Source organism: Colletotrichum acutatum, assembly GCF_030867785.1.
Source record: "Colletotrichum acutatum strain CBS 112980 chromosome Unknown BDZ83scaffold_10, whole genome shotgun sequence".
Taxonomy (NCBI): Eukaryota; Fungi; Ascomycota; class Sordariomycetes; order Glomerellales; family Glomerellaceae; genus Colletotrichum; species Colletotrichum acutatum.
The window spans coordinates 194119-209679 of NW_026849004.1; the positions used below are offsets into that span (position 1 = coordinate 194119).

At 55.0% G+C, this 15561-nt stretch overlaps 6 protein-coding genes across 6 annotated transcripts; 3 read left to right on the forward strand and 3 right to left on the reverse strand.

Annotated features, from left to right (window-relative positions):
• Window positions 1–599: 599 nt before the first annotated feature.
• BDZ83DRAFT_748061 (40S ribosomal protein S22) lies at window positions 600–1232 on the forward strand (the record flags this gene model as incomplete). Its single annotated transcript, XM_060513562.1, has 2 exons — window positions 600–732; window positions 973–1232. 2 exons carry the CDS (start codon window positions 600–602, stop codon window positions 1230–1232), a joined length of 393 nt encoding a protein of 130 aa, XP_060369720.1.
• Window positions 1233–2664: 1432 nt separating this feature from the next.
• On the reverse strand, window positions 2665–3542 carry BDZ83DRAFT_604584 (uncharacterized protein). Its single transcript, XM_060507286.1, has 2 exons — window positions 3309–3542; window positions 2665–3230 (listed from the first exon to the last, which is right to left on the reverse strand). The coding sequence occupies exons 1-2, from the start codon at window positions 3351–3353 to the stop codon at window positions 3027–3029; spliced, it is 249 nt and encodes an 82-aa protein (XP_060369721.1). The 5' UTR covers window positions 3354–3542; the 3' UTR covers window positions 2665–3026.
• A 1905-nt stretch (window positions 3543–5447) lies between these two features.
• BDZ83DRAFT_690556 (catalase) lies at window positions 5448–8072 on the forward strand (the record flags this gene model as incomplete). The annotated part of the gene is made up of 7 exons (XM_060511306.1): window positions 5448–5729; window positions 5789–6064; window positions 6159–6181; window positions 6247–6391; window positions 6442–6804; window positions 6851–7058; window positions 7109–8072. 7 exons carry the CDS (start codon window positions 5448–5450, stop codon window positions 7954–7956), a joined length of 2145 nt encoding a protein of 714 aa, XP_060369722.1. The 3' UTR covers window positions 7957–8072.
• A 338-nt stretch (window positions 8073–8410) lies between these two features.
• BDZ83DRAFT_568140 (PUA-like domain-containing protein) lies at window positions 8411–9712 on the reverse strand (the record flags this gene model as incomplete). Its single annotated transcript, XM_060504033.1, has 3 exons — window positions 8411–9011; window positions 9067–9571; window positions 9637–9712. The coding sequence occupies 3 exons, from the start codon at window positions 9710–9712 to the stop codon at window positions 8411–8413; spliced, it is 1182 nt and encodes a 393-aa protein (XP_060369723.1).
• Window positions 9713–13070: 3358 nt separating this feature from the next.
• Window positions 13071–13901, forward strand: BDZ83DRAFT_647612 (uncharacterized protein; the record flags this gene model as incomplete). The annotated part of the gene is made up of 1 exon (XM_060510099.1): window positions 13071–13901. The coding sequence occupies one exon, from the start codon at window positions 13071–13073 to the stop codon at window positions 13899–13901; it is 831 nt and encodes a 276-aa protein (XP_060369724.1).
• Window positions 13902–14032: 131 nt separating this feature from the next.
• Window positions 14033–15292, reverse strand: BDZ83DRAFT_647613 (folate-binding protein YgfZ; the record flags this gene model as incomplete). The annotated part of the gene is made up of 1 exon (XM_060510100.1): window positions 14033–15292. The coding sequence occupies one exon, from the start codon at window positions 15290–15292 to the stop codon at window positions 14033–14035; it is 1260 nt and encodes a 419-aa protein (XP_060369725.1).
• Window positions 15293–15561: the final 269 nt, after the last annotated feature.

Here is a 15561-nt window from a genome sequence, read left to right on the forward strand (position 1 = left end):
CACTTCGCCCGTGCCCTTTCGAGGGTTAGAAATTGTGGGTGGTCCGTGCACCCACAAGCGACCAATTTTTTTCGTGGCCGTGTGGGGATTTCTCCCACAGCCTTTTGGACTTTTCCGCGCCCCCCGTCTTCCATCACGATTTTCTCACCGACAAACTTGCCAATCAACCCCTTCAGCGGCACCGTTCAATCTACGAGGTAAGTCGAAACAAGGCATAAATCACCTTGTTCGCGCCCATGATGGCGACTTGATTCAACAGGAACTTCTTGCCTTTTCCTTGATGCCGGAGGAGAGCAATCAGACGAGTCGTGCGATTTACGAGATACCGATTTTATTTTATTTCGACCTCCATCTTCGCCTTGACGGACGATGCGGTAGCCCCCCTTGGCTGGTGGCTACCCGACGCCGAACGACAATGACATCTGATACGCTCTCCTCTTCAGCAACGAGCTGGCAGAACCCTCCTGTCGGTCGATTGTCGCCTGGGAGGGCACTCTCCACGCTCAACAGGCCATTGGAAGGCTAACATGCAATTTTCTTCGCTGGCAGATACCTCATTTCCCGAGACTTGAGAATCTCCGCATACATCAACCGCCAAGATGGTCCGCACTTCCGTTCTCCACGATGCTCTCAAAAGCATGAACAACGCCGAGAAGGCCGGCAAGCGCCAGGTGCTCATCCGCCCCAGCTCCAAGGTCATCGTCAAGTTCCTCCAGGTCATGCAGCGTCACGGTATGTCAACACAACACAATCTTCTTTCTTCTTTCTCTTCTTCAACTCGGAGGACATTTTTGGATGGATGGATGTACATTCGGCATGATAACTAGGGCGACCGTCTTTTATTCCCACGACTCAGCCCCTATAAGATGCCGATAGATAAATAGCGGAGGTCTTACAACTTTTTCGGATTTTTTCTCCTGATGTCTAAGCTTTAAACCACCGCGACACCATCGCTAAACAGCAACAATACAGGTTACATCTCTAGCTTCGAGGAGGTCGACGACCACCGCTCCGGCAAGATCGTTGTCCAGCTCAACGGCCGCCTCAACAAGTGCGGTGTCATCTCCCCCCGCTACAACGTCCGTCTCTCCGACCTCGAGAAGTGGGTTGTCAAGCTGCTCCCTGCCCGCCAGTTCGGCTACGTCATCCTCACCACCTCTGCTGGTATCATGGACCACGAGGAGGCCCGTCGCAAGCACGTTGCCGGCAAGGTCATCGGCTTCTTCTACTAAGCGTTGGGAAATCCAAAAGTTTTGATGGAAGAATAAAAAAAACAAGGGGCGTGGGACATTTGGCGTTTGGGGGAACAACTTGGGTTAGCCATGGCCGATACCAGAGGATGCCATTGAGCTAGGATCTCATTTACACCAAAAGCAATGAACTTCAACCAAGACCCCACCAATACGAGCCAGTTCTCATGTGTCCATCCAAAGTGTGCAATGTATGCTATGCGAGTGATGTCAAGGCTGAATTACTCATGGCCGTCTTTTTCCGCGAGAGGATATCTGCATATAGCAGTGTTTTGCTGCGCTTCTCAACCCTGGGCTCTGAAAGCTTGAGAAGCTGGACTATCATGATGCCTTCATGACAGTGCACAGTAGCTCAAGTATGGCGAGTTAATATAGCTACATTTATGTCACAAGAGTTTATCCCGTGAAATTTTGATTGCGAAAAAGGGAAAGTCCGAACAGAACCGTGTTCCCTCTTATTCTGAATCGTCCGCGTGAGGCTTTGCGAAGAACAGTTGAAGCTAGAAGAAAAGAATGTGAGACAAATGGCTTGCTGTTCCGGAGCCCGGCTTGGGCTCAGTGTGAGATCGATCTGCTGGACTCCCTCGACTAATGCAACTGTGTCGACTACTTTTGGTCCCCGTAACAACAATTAAGGGGCACGGGAGAGGGCCTTGCAGCTCTTGGTTGATTCTCCATGATTTGAAATCACCTTGCAGATTCCATTATAATTGACAGATACAAGATCCACAGGCCTCGGGAATCCGGCCGTCGGTTCGGTAGAGAAATGGAGCAGGCTCCTCCCGAAGAACACGAAGCGAACCGGCCTTGTGGGAATCGTGGCTCAACGGCTGCTCAACGGTAGTACAGTGTACCTCCCTACCTGTTCAACCTGTCACTGACCTGGTGAATTGCTTTCTCGGTGTGTTTTGGAAACGGCTGGGGACCTGGCTTTTTCGGAATATGCATCTAGCTGCAACGCTGCGAAGATCACGTTGTTTCTCTTTCACGAAAGAAGCAAAACTTATGTTGCAGGGCCTCATACCACCATTGAACTCGGTGAGTGTGTAAAAGCCTCACACAAGCCGACTGAATCTTTGAATGTTTAACTTTCGCCATGCTTATGAGGATAGCATGTAAGGCTATAAAGCATGATGCATGAGGAACACAGCACGCACGCAATGTGGATACGTGCAGTGTGAAAAGGTCAGGTCAATTTCAGATAACTCAATGCTATCAGCGGCGAATTGTGGAAAGACTGATGCAGAACGAGATGACAGCAAAGCCAACTGCCCAACAGGGTACCGAGACATCTCACATCCCACAGTGATTGGCAGGTCAGAATGGGCCCTTACAACGTGTCGTCAGACGAGGAAGCTCTGAGCGAAATGAGAGATATAGTCAATAAGAGAAGGTGTTACCGTCGGCGTGCCATGTTACGTGCTTTTTGGAGCCCCCAGCAACACACACCCCGGCTCCGAGCCGGACATACCTCCGGATAGCCTGCAGCGGCTCCCCTGTATCCGGACAGGGCAGGTTTCAAGGATTTGTCTTTTCGTCCAGACCTTTGGACTTTGTATTCTTCTTTCTGCCCTAATTTCGTAAACCATGAAAATGCCATGCTACCTAAAACCCGATTTCCCGATTATTGGACGGAGAGCTTTCCCTCATGATGAACAGATGACGGAGAGCGGACGGGGGACCTCGGGATTTGCTCCGGGAGGATTTCTGCTCCATCAGCAACAAATTATGGGTTTAGAACTTCGGACTGTACACAAGCCTTGAGAGATGACTGATTTACTTCCTTTGGTCGCACAAAGCAACCCGTGAGGGCCTCCTCCCGTGTCTGATCTTCCCGCACTCGCTTCCGCCTCGCCGACAAGTGCCGAATCGTCTCGTGTTCTTGTGGCAGCAAAAAGGGTCCTGGAAAGTCATCATCTCATTTCTCCCCGAGATGAAATGGAGAAAAGAGGAAAGCTCCATGCGAAAGAATGTACGTTTCTGGTGCACATTGAGCCTGTCCGCCTGCATCAGACCCCAGGTGAATGAGCCTCAAGCCCGGAAACTCGCAGAACTCACCTTACTCGCTGGGAAGGTGAAGAGAAAGATGCAATTGAGAGACATATCATGGCGGGCTGCGCTGTAACCCACTAACCCACCCCCCCATGTCGACCGACCTCGCTTGGCGACTGAGGTGATTTGTATTACAGAGGCGTGGGAGGCTGCTGGTGGTGTTTCTTCCCGGGTGATCAGCGAAGCACGGCCCCACGCGAGGACCCGCCCGATGACGATGATGGCTCGGCATTCTCGAACCTCACACTCACACTCACACCTCAACCTCAACCTCGTCCTCACACACAGCTCTCTGCCTTTTTCCCTCTTCCATCCCAGCGCCGGGGACTCGTGCTACATCCGGATGAGCTACTTTTGGTCCCACCCGCCGGTCTCTCATGCTCTAGAAATCGGGGAGAAATGCCACGGATACGCAAAGCCCTTTTTCCGTCACAACCGAACCTCTTCTCTAGACTGCAGGACAAAGACTTTGTTTCGACATGGGTGTCCGGAGCTACTGTAGGTAGTTCATCTCAACAACAACAAACCCTGGTCTATCAATTCAAATTGAACCTGCCCGCCGCAGCTGTCGTCATAGATGAGATGAAAGTGGACTTGCAAACAGTGACTCTTTTTTACCCCCCGCCGCGGAGTTCTCTTTCTTGTCACTCTTTCCCGGTTCCTCTGGCTCACCTATCCCCCTGGCACCCGAGCTATTTTCGACGTTCGGCTTTCGTCTCTACAACGTCGCACAAGAATCACCACAACATGGATGGTTTCTCGTTTCCATTGTACAAGGCTACAGAGCCAAGATGGCTATTAGAAGAGACGAACGACCAACCCTTTAATGAAGCACGGGCTTGCACAGACTTGGGATGATGGCATCCACCGCCCGCCCAAGTGGCTTTTTTGCTGCGATCTTCCGCAAGCCACATCTACTTTTCCCGCCCGGGGTTCCTTCGCTAGTGATATTGGAGCCCACGCCGCCGCCCCCAACTGCCGTGCCGTTCCTCGCCAACCACGTTTGTTTCCATGAGCCGTTTGTGCACCATCGAGCTCTGGCCCTCTTTGGATCACCCCCTTGGCCCATGTCGTCTAGATGTAACCTTGTTTCGTAAGGTGTCAGCACGTGGGAGAAGAAAGAAAAGAAAGGAAGAAAAAACACAGCGGGGCACTCTAAGCGGAGGAAACGGCGCTCAATGTCGAGGTTTTTTATTCCCCTTTCTCCTTCTCTGGAGGCTGTGTTTCCAGTGAACAATACTGCTCGGCCCCCACTGTACGAGAAAAAGAAACTCATCGTTTGAGAGAGAGAAGAGCCCCGCGGGAGAGAGCGTTCCTAATTGTCTTAGCCAGCAGCGTGGCTGGCTCTTGTTGCCCATCTAGTGGTACGGTATGCCGTCGACGTTTTGCGGGCTCGGCCGTGAGACACAAATGCAGGCCAAGGCAAGCTACCAACACACGACATCAGAGCTCCCGGGACCGTGGGCGCTTCTCCGTTGAATCACACCAGAGGATTTCTAATCTGACAGCGCTCGTTGCGAGCCCCTCCTCTTCTCTTCACTGTGGCCCCTCTCTTTAGTGTAGTGGAGCAAGTACCTGAGATGATTATGATGCTATCACTCCTCATCCTACCTGACGTCCCGGCACACCTATTTGAAAGAGGCAGCAGCGCATTGTGCTCATACTCCTCCTGCTGCTGCTGCTCGGGATGTGGATGTGGATTTGTTCTGGGCAAGCGTTACTAGTCTACTTTCCCCGGTCCGTTCTGAAAAAAGACATGCTCTCCTGCCATGGTTACCTTCATGTGTCCAGGATTAGCAGGAGCAGTAGCTAATCCTTGAAGCTTGTGCGCCTACCAATGGTCTTTCTCCTCCCAGATCGGGATTTTCTTGTTGACTTCATCGAGCTCTCTGCCTTCCCCTTGCTGCTGTTATTCTGTAGGAATACATCGGTAGCCCAGACAAAGCTCCGCCTGTCAACCCGAGCCTCTGGAGCTCTTAAGTAGCCTCCCATCCCTCGGCACTGTTGACTTTTCCCCAACGGCTATCCCTTTTCTTTAACCCTCCGAGACCAGGAAGAGCTTGTCTAGCCTACTCAATCTTTCATCATCGACCGAGGAGACATTTCATGCAGGCATACAGACATTCTTCTGGTCGCTAGCCCAACATGCATACCACCCTCTTGCTGGCCAGTCTCGGCCTGGCTACCCTCTCTTCTGCCGGCTGTCCCTTTGCAGACCCCTCTAATATCAAAGCTCGAACCGAAGACGGCTCTCGCGGCCATATTTCCGGCTACGAGATCGACGACTCTACGGGCGATCCATACCTCACATCCGACGTCGGCGGCCCAATCGAGGACCAAGTCAGCTTGAAGGCCGGCGTGCGTGGCTCGACCCTGCTCGAGGATTTCATCTTTCGCCAAAAGATTACACATTTCGACCACGAGAGGGTGGGTCCCATGTCTATCCAGCTCCAATTGGTATCTCCTGACTGATCATTCCTGTTTAGGTACCCGAACGGGCTGTTCACGCCCGCGGCGCCGGTGCCTACGGAACCTTTACGAGCTATGGCGACTACAGCAACCTCACGGCCGCTTCCTTCTTGGGCGCGACGGGAAAGCAGACATCGACGTTTGTGCGGTTCTCCACCGTTGCTGGGTCAAGAGGAAGTGCGGACACTGCCAGAGATGTCCATGGCTTCGCCACTCGGTTCTTCACCGACGAGGGCAACTTTGATATTGTGGGAAACAATATTCCGGTGTTCTTCATCCAAGACGCGATTCAGGTACGTTAGTCATATCTTCCAAGCGAGCTCCATCACGGACTGAACTCGAGAACGTTTGATTCTGCAACGAGCACCATGAGCTAACTTTGGCTAGTTCCCAGACTTGATTCATGCAGTGTAAGACTTGCTGTACTCCTTGCTTACATGTAACGTCTAGAATACTGACACCACGACTCTCACAGAAAACCTCGCGGGGACAATGAGATTCCGCAAGCTGCGACAGCTCATGATTCTGCATGGGACTTCTTCAGCTCTCAAACGACAACTCTTCACACCTTGTTCTGGGCTATGGCTGGCTACGGTATCCCGAGAAGTTACCGACACATGGTGAGTATAGCTGCAGTTTATTGTCGTCAAATATTGACCAACGCTCCTAGGATGGCTTCGGTGTGCACACTTTCCGCGCGGTCACGGATGACGGCAAGTCAAAGCTTATCAAGTGGCACTGGAAGACACAACAGGGCAAGGCCAGCTTGGTCTGGGAGGAAGCGCAGATCGTTTCGGGCAAGAACGCCGACTATCACCGCCAGGACCTCTGGGATGCGATTGAATCTGGAAACGGACCTGAGTGGGAGCTTTGCGTACAGGTTGTCGACGAGGAGGATACCCTAAAGTTTGGATTTGACCTCTTGGACCCAACAAAGATCATTCCCGAGGAGATTGCGCCCCTCCAAAAGCTCGGCAAGATGAAGCTGGATGCCAACCCGGTCAACTACTTTGCCGAGACCGAACAGATCATGGTGAGTGCCTCAATAGGACTGTCCGAGCACAGCTAACTCGTCTCAGTTCCAACCCGGACACATTGTCAGAGGCATCGACTTCACAGAGGACCCTCTCCTGCAGGGCCGCATCTTTTCCTATCTCGATACTCAGATCAACCGCCACGGCGGTCCCAACTTTGAACAGCTACCGATCAACCGTCCAATCGGCCCCATTCACAACAACAACCGGGACGGTGCTGGCCAAAACTTCATCCACCGCAACCGCAACTCCTGTAAGTGATCTAGCCATGTTTATCGACTCTCTGACTAATTGAAATGTCAGACACCCCGAACACTCTCAACAAGGGCTTCCCAAAGCAAGCCAACCAGACTCAGGGCAACGGCTTCTTCACCGCACCTGGCCGCACCAACAATGGCCACCTGGTCCGCGAAATCTCCGACAGCTTCTCGGATCACTGGTCTCAGCCGCGTCTCTTCTACAACTCCCTGACCCCTATCGAGCAGCAGTTCCTCATCAACGCCATTCGTTTTGAAACCAGCCACCTTGAATCCACCGAGGTCAAGCAAAACGTTCTCACACAGCTGAACAAGATCAGCAACGACATTGCCAACCGTGTCGCCGATGCACTAGGCATGGAACATCTGCAGCCCGATGCGCAGTACTACCACAACAAGACTACTCAGGGGCTATCCATATTTGGAAACAAGCTGCCCTCGATCGCGACTCTGAAGGTCGGTGTCCTTGCCAGCCTATCAGCTAATGGCTCCGTAAGCCAAGGCAAGGAGTTGAAGGATGCTTTCGCCGCTGACGGTGTCTTGGTGACTGTCATCGCCGAGAAGCTGACTGACGGCGTCGACATGACTTACGCCCAGGCTGATGCCACGTCATTCGACGGTGTCATTGTGGCCCGTAATGCTGACGGTCTCTTTAATGGCAACATCAAGCCGTCTCCGTTGTATCCAGCCGGTAGGCCTGCACAGCTTGTCATCGACTCTTACAGGTGGGGAAAGCCGGTGGGCAGCGTTAGTTCGGCTCTCACCAAGTCGGCAACGCTGGGTGTCAAGGCTGGCGAGGGCGTGTACTCTGCTGCAGATGTTAACACTGTCGTGAACAGCTTCAAGGAGGGCTTGGCGACATTTAGATTCACTGGCCGTTTCGCAACGGACTAGGACTGCGTTGTGTCAGCGCGATGATTTTATTCTTGTCTATAGTTTTAAGCCCACTGGCTTATCCGGGCTGCGGCAAAGTAAGGCTTCTTAGATATCAATACGACATGATTACTCCCACGTTCTGTGGCTCAGCGTATAGGTCTTTGAGGATAGACACGTTAAGGAGGAAACGTATGTTCCAGTGACAAGCGCTGCATAGTTGCGGAGGCACTGGTCAATCTCTGCGCAGTTGCCAGACGGCAAACGGCAACGCCCTACGTCCATGGGAAACATTATGCTCTTGCTCGTCATGCATTATCATTATTCGTAAGGTAGTGGTACAGGTAGACTAGGTAGTACAGGGTATCTCTGCGAATCATCCTGGAAAGTGTGTCCCTTTCGGACCGCCAATTTTCGTCTCTTCTTTTTCCCTTTTTCCTCCTCCTGTTGTCACATCCCCCGTCTGGCCACACATTCAGACAGACATGATCAACCCCAGCCCGCAGCCCTCCTGTCCCAGCGAGGCCTTGAACTCGCTCGCGCGCCGCCAGTGCTCGCGATCGATGCGTTCCTCCTCCTTGCGCATCTTGAAGTCGAGAAGGCCGTCGTCGCCCTTGCGCTGGCGCACCATCTCGGCCTCGACCTTCTTAAAGGCGTGCCAGTCATCCAGCTGGGAGGGTAAGGGCACCTGCTGCACCTCGTCGAGGCTCTTTTGGCCGTCAACGCGTTCGAGGAGGAGCTCGAGGCGGTACTTGTCCGTGGCGGCGTCGAGCTTGTTGCCGTACTGGCGGATCGTGTACAGACCGTCGTAGCGCACGCCGGCTTGGGGCGCGAGCGTGCTCTTGAGGCGGTAGCCCCGGAGGATGCGGATCTGGGTGCCGACGCGGGTGAGGAGGGAGACGTGCATGTCGGAGAGCCGGCCCTCGCGGACGTAGCGGTAGAGGTTGCCGCGGATGTGCTCCTCGCGTCCGGTGAGGAGGGGCAGGGCGGTGACGCCGTATTTTCCCTTTGTGGGCTTCTCGACGGCTGTGCCGATGACGCCGTCGCGGTGGGCGCAGGCGAGGTCCAGCCACCAGCTATTTGCAGTGTTAGCAAAGGATGTCAAAAAGTTGTAGGAGTGGAAGAACTTACTGGCCGGGCTCGAACTGCTGGTTTCCCTCCAGTTCCGAGATGGGGTCGCGGCAGCTGTTGCTGACGGCCCAGGACTCGAGGGGGTCCATGCCGGACGCGGTGAAGTGGATGTCGCGCATCTCGCCGCCGATGGACAGGCTGCGCTGGCGGACCTGGTCGAGGGAGAAGTACTGGTCGCGGAAGCGGGCGCGCCACATCTTTTGCAGGCTCTCGCACAGCGCCATGTCGGCGCGGAAGCGGAGCGGGAGCGGGAGCGGTTGGTGAGCCGGATCGAGGACGTCGGCGAGGAGCTTGTCGAGGCGGGCGTACTGGAGGGTTTCAAAGTCGAGGGATTGGGTGTGGTTCAGCTCGTCCTTGAGGGCCCTCTCCAGGAGGCTTTGGATCCTGTCCGCATAGGGGCCGAGGCTCTTTGAGTGGCGGAGGGAAGTCCGTACTGAGTCGCAGAGTTCGAGGAGCTGTTCCTTTGTGGGCAGCGGCTCTGCAGCTGGAGTCGATGGAGAATCACCTGAATTTGGTGTTAGAGTACCGTGGGAAAACGTCTGTTGCTCGGTCGGTTGAGTTCATGCTAACCTGATCCAGGGTATCTCATAAAGTATGTCTCTGTTGTTCCGTCCATCTGGAATGGCGAACGGCAAGGCCTAGTCATGATTTGAGTGGGAGACATGGTAGAAGAAGTTGAGAGAACCAGTCTTTCAAGTGGGAGAAGTCGCTATGTGGTATTTTTCAGAGTCGGAAGTGGCATCTACACGTTGCAAGATCTCTGATTCGTTTCGCCAATGTCTCCGGGACTAGCGGCTGAGCTTTGTGTTCGTTGGGCGTTGGCTCCTCGGTGTTCGTTTGAGTGCGTGTTTTGCAAATGAAACTTACACGACGAGGGAAACGAAGAAGGACTTATATGAAGATGAGGAGACGAGGAGATGAGGACGATGGCTTGGAAGGGAGCATGGTATCCGAGCTAGCCAAGATGTGCACCCCTGGACCAGCGGAACCCAGGGGTGTAAGGTACGATACTAGCTGAAAGTACCAGGTAAGGCAGGAGATGGATGGCCGGAACTAGACACGGGGTGGGGTTTCCCCGTAAGACACAACGTGCAGAAAGGGGGAAAGTTTTGTCCCGTTGGAACCATTCGACTGGGAAGAGTCAAGGTTCCGAGGAGGAAGGGCGATGAGTTCATCGCGCCTCTCAGGCGGTGGCGTGCGCTACCGAGTATTTGGTTTAGGTCGGCGATCGGAGGTGATGGATTCCTGGCACCCATACCGAGAGCGAGCTGGCCTTCTTGGGAACCTTCTTGCGGAAATAGCTGCCTACAAGGTAAGTAGGCTAGCTGCTAGGGGCCGCCAAGCCGGGCGATCGGTGGCAGAGGAATCTGTCAGCTCAAGTTGCTTGGGAAGGACGAGCCAGTCTGACGGAGAGGGGCGATTAGCATGATGCGGAAGGCGCCCCGGAGGCTGCAGACATTCCAGACTTGTGGCAGTGGTGGACGACGACCGAATCTCAAAGTAGGCAAAGTCGAAGTGGACGTAGAGTGGATGGCAGGTGAGAATTGCGGCACGGAATGGTGGCATCGGGCGACTCGGGCAAGAATAATGCCCGTCAACCAATGACATGTCGACGTGGGCGTAAAAATTCTTTAGTGATTTATACCAAGTCCGGCGATGTTTCAAGACATTCTGTTACAGATCAAATCCGTCAACCGTCTGAATGGCATAGTGCCGACGGGACCCAGGCTGTCGGCGTCTCGTTGAGCCATGTGGCATCCGTCCGGAATTGTCGTAGCCGCTTCCGGCCGGCGTTTTTCTCGGCAGTGGTTAACCTCTTCCGGCGCTCAGTCGGAGCATGCTTGCTCCCCGATGTCCTAGCGTCCACCCGGTTTCTTTGACCACCCGGGACCAAGGTTCAGGTAGCCCGCATTCTGACTTTGCGCCGCTCTTCCCAGCTTCGTCGGTGGTGTAAAGTTTCTGGTAGAGGCCTGCGAATTTGCAGCAAAAAACACTCCATCAGTGGCGGCCACCGCATCTAGGTTCGCCAGCTTCGGGACTAGACACCCATTCAATCGGTCTCATGGAGTCCATTCAGGGATTCGGAGCCATGGTGTGTCCTTATTCATGTCGGCCAAACATACTTTTGGCCCAACGGCTGTCATCACACTCGAACCGGACAGGGCAGAGGAGGAGAGCCACAAAGCCCCCTCGCCCTCATGTTGCCCGTCATCCGCCGCCATTCCTTAGCAGGCGGGAGTGTCAGCGTCAATCTGTCTCAACTTGAGACGTGGCGTTGAAGAGAAGTTCTGAAACCAGGTTTTCGACCTCTTGTGACGCTGGGTCAACTGCTCCGGAGCCAACGAGCCATACATTTTGTGGTACGAGGTCCACTATAGCCTCAAAGATGACTATGACCGCATCTACAGTGTCTTTCTGACATACTTGAGAGAGACGTAGGTGGACACAAGCTCGACACGAACAGGCGTATAGTTCGAGCTTAACGTTCTCTCGAACGGACTGATGAAGAGGCGCACTACCAATGTACGGGCGGTCCCAAGCGTGCCCATAGCTCTCGTTAAAGCCATGGAGAGCGGTGGAACGATCGAGAGCCTCAAGGCTAGCCGCATGAGCTATGCTCTTGCTGTAAGCGCTCCAGTCTCAGCGAGAACAGCTTCAGAGAAGAGGCCATTCTGTCGTCTGGCACTGACCAGGATAGCCGACAGAATCCGGTGGAGGAAATCCGGCCTGCAAGTGGCTTGTTCCTCGCTTCGGGTGAGATTTCGGTTCCCCAAGACACCTCGAGTTAGCTATCCGTAGTCTGTACAGTTTTTCCTAAGCGACCAACTCGGACAATGCATATTGGATGCTTTTGGTTAGGTCTTGGGGGTTGAACTCGTGGGAGGAAACAAAGGCTAGGGCATTCAGCATACGAACGCCACAACCAAGTTTCATCAGGGCTTTTTCGAGCAGTCCAAGTCAAGATTTGCCCACAAGATTGAGCGCAGGCAGTGAAAGACGAGAATACGCATTTGTGCGTTTTTGGTGACCTCTCCTGCTTGCTCGCTTGCCTTAGTGAAGTCACATAAGTGGCCACAAAGGTAAGGTACGCAAGGCATGATACTGGGTGGGTGTGCTCCTGGGCTCTATAACAGAGTGCGAGGATTCGTTACGCGAGCAGGGATACCCTAAGCTGATGTGCAACAGACAAAAGATGAGGGTCTCGGACCAGCAAGCAAAGTGCGAGCTGATAGACTAGAGATTGAGTATTCGGTTCCTGTCGAATCCTTGCAGAACGGTTGAGAATGCCATGTGGTGTCAAGATCCGAATGGCCGCCAAGCAACGGCAACATTTGTGTGTACGGACGTAAAATCGAGCAAGCCACGCGCGACGCCTGCTAGCTAGTCGTGTGTCGTCTTCATGGCCAACTCGACCCAGGAACCCGGGAGAAGAATGGGAGATTTTTCATGACGGAAAAAGATTAGAATCGGATTTGTAAATCCAGAAAGCCGGTAGCAAGTCGTCCCTTCACAACCTGGTTGGCTGAAAAGCGAGAAGAGTGAAGAAAGATCACTGCGGGCGCACCATCTCTTTGGCTGCCGTTACTAGGTGATGATGGCTTTTGGCTGTTGCTTCCATCTCGCTTGCCAATTCAGGTCTCATGGTGGCATCTTTCGTGCCATTCCTTCACAATAAGAAGTTTGAGGCTGAATGATGGGCACTCTGAAGGCGAATGCGGCGGGATCGGCGAAAAGGGATCCCAATGGAGGAGAAATGACATAGACAGAGAAAGGTGACCGACGATGGTTCTGTGGTGGTTGGAGTTGAGAAGAATGAAAGTTGGAGTACGGGCGTAAAAGCGCGTCCCCACTTTCCCCGACGTCCACACAGTGCCACCATTCTCCACGCGCGACCGGACAGCAGCAGCCTCCGGGGACCACATGCAAAACTCCAATCTGCCACTTCCATCCCACCAACAGAATCCCATACACGTCAACGAAACCAGCACGACATCCCGCCGAAAATGGACAACAACAAAGACCTCCTCGCCAAAGCAAAAGAGTACTCGTCCAACAACGTGGACCTCTACGACCTGCTGCAGATCGACAGCACCGTCACCGAGGAAAAGGACGTCCGCCGCGCGTGGCGCAAACAGTCGCTCAACTACCACCCGGACAAGCTCAAGGACGCCTTTGACCCCGAGAAATGGGAGCTCATCGAGACGGCCCGCGACATCCTGCTCGACGCCGCCGCCCGCGCCGCATACGACAACGCCCGCAAGGCCGTCCTCCTGCGCAAGGCCGAGCGCGACCGCGTCCAGGGCCAGCGCAAGCGCCTCATTGACGAGCTCGAGGCCGCGGAGCAGGAGGGTAAGAGGCAGAAGCTCGCAGAGCAGGAAAAGGCGCGCGAGCTGGAGCAGGAGAGGGCGCGGCTCGCCGAAGAAGGGCGCCGGCGCATGGCGGAGGAGTCGGAGAGGTTCAAGCGGGAGAACCTGGAGCGGTTGGAGAGGGAGAGGGAGCCTGATGAATACGATGAGAAGCTGGCCGAGCTGCAACAACGGCTGGACGAGAAGAGGCGACTCAAGGCCGAGAAGAAGGCGAGGAAGAAGGGCGGCGCGGTGGGCGACGCTGCTGCCGATGCAACCACGCCTGCGGCAGCGAACACACCAGAACCAGCACCAAAGCCAGCTCCATCAGCAGCACCCCCTAAATGGGAGGATCTCAAGGCGCGGATGATTGCAGCTCAGAGACTCAAGGAAGCGAGAAAAGCTGCCGAGGCAGGGCAGGCGACCGAGGAAGAGGTCAAACAAAAATACGAGAGTGTCCAGGCTCTCGACCCGAGGAATAAAGTTTAGACAGGCTGAGGATGGATTCGGCTTGCGTTTTTTGGAGGAGATGATGGCGGACGAGGCCGCGACGATGCAACTACGCGATTATACCCCATTTTACTTTCTATTTTACAATACGAGCGGCACTGACTTTTCAGTTAACCAGATGCCTCGTTCAATCCGTTCCTCAACCACTCGGGCACGAATGCCTTGATCTTCACTGCGTTATTCTGCTCACCGTCTCCCTCGCCCCATTTCAGCAGGAACTCATTGGTGGGGTCAAAGGTGGAAGCGGCCGTCTCCCCAGGTAAGACGACGTCCGTCATGATCTCCAGCCGGCACAGGCCCAGGCCGACGTTCCCAATGCCCTTGAGCCACTTGCCCGCGCTCCGCCCCTTCTTGCCAGACCTTCCGATGCTCGTCTCGCGCGGGATCGATTCCGCGGGCAGACCGCCCTCGGGGCCGCGATTCGCCGCGTCTTGGTCCGCATCTGTCCGGTACTGCAGCGTCTGGGGCGCCGCCCTGTCCACGTCGTAAATCATGCACGGCAGGATCCGCTTGCGCACCACGCCGCGGTGCTTGGTCCGGATCGTGAGCTCCTGCCCGACGTAGCATCCCTTGTGATAGTCGATCCCGTTCATGTAGTCCATATTCGTCTCCTGCGGCAGTGCGTGCTCCCGGATGACCTCGTCCTGGCCCTCGGCCACGCCCTGCAGGTACCTCCTGATCGTGTAGCTGTCCTCTGTCGTGACATCCAGGTCCAGACTCAACCCGGGCGGTGCTGCGGCCGCGTCCCCGCCCTGCACCACGCGGTACCCCAACCCGGGCGTCCGCGGGTCCTTGGTCATTGTGTCCATCAACGCGGCATCCGTCGTAATCGGCTTCCCGCTATCGTTCCAGGCATGCCACACCGTGGCCTCGTCCGCCGCGAGAAGTCGCACAGTGAGCTTGGCGCGCAGCTTGTACCGTTTGATATGCTTCGCCAGCCTCTCCGCCTCGTTGGCGTCTACCTCGATGAGGAACCGCGTGCCGGCCTGCTCCGACTCTGCCGCGGCGCCGCCGCCTAGGCCCGCGAGGTCTGGGTATATGAATACATCGTGCAGGACGCGGCCTGTGGCGTTGAGGAAAGCGGCGTAGAAGCCCGACTTTCGCGCGCGGGCGGCCTCGGAGGCGATGTTGCCCGTGATGACGCCCTGGAGGAACTTGGCGGCGTCGGCGCCGGCTACGGAGATGAGGCGGCGCGAGGAGAGGGCGGCGTAGCCAGCGGAGGGGGGCGCTGGGGGTGGAGCTGTAGTCGTCGGGTTTGTGCTCGAGCATTGTCGGCGCTGTTGTTGGCGGCAGGTGCGGCAGACGAAGGATGTGGCGGACAGCTGCTTGCGCGCTGTGAGCGTCGCGTTGCGGGTTAGGGTGTTCATCATTGCAGGTCGGATGGCTTCTCGAGCTAGGGGTGGTTTGACACCAAAAGGAGAGGAGATCAAAGATTGACAGAGAAAAAAAAAGAGTGCAAGATATGTTTGACTCAATCGGCGACCGAGCTCGCTGTGCGGCTATTCGAACACGCCGCGCCTTGGATGTGGAATGGGAAAATCGTTTGGTTTGTCATGACGTCCCAGCTCCGGGACGCACGGGACTCTCGGCCCGGGGTTAGGCCCATGGTACTGGGCAATATCTAGTGCCAGGGACGGAG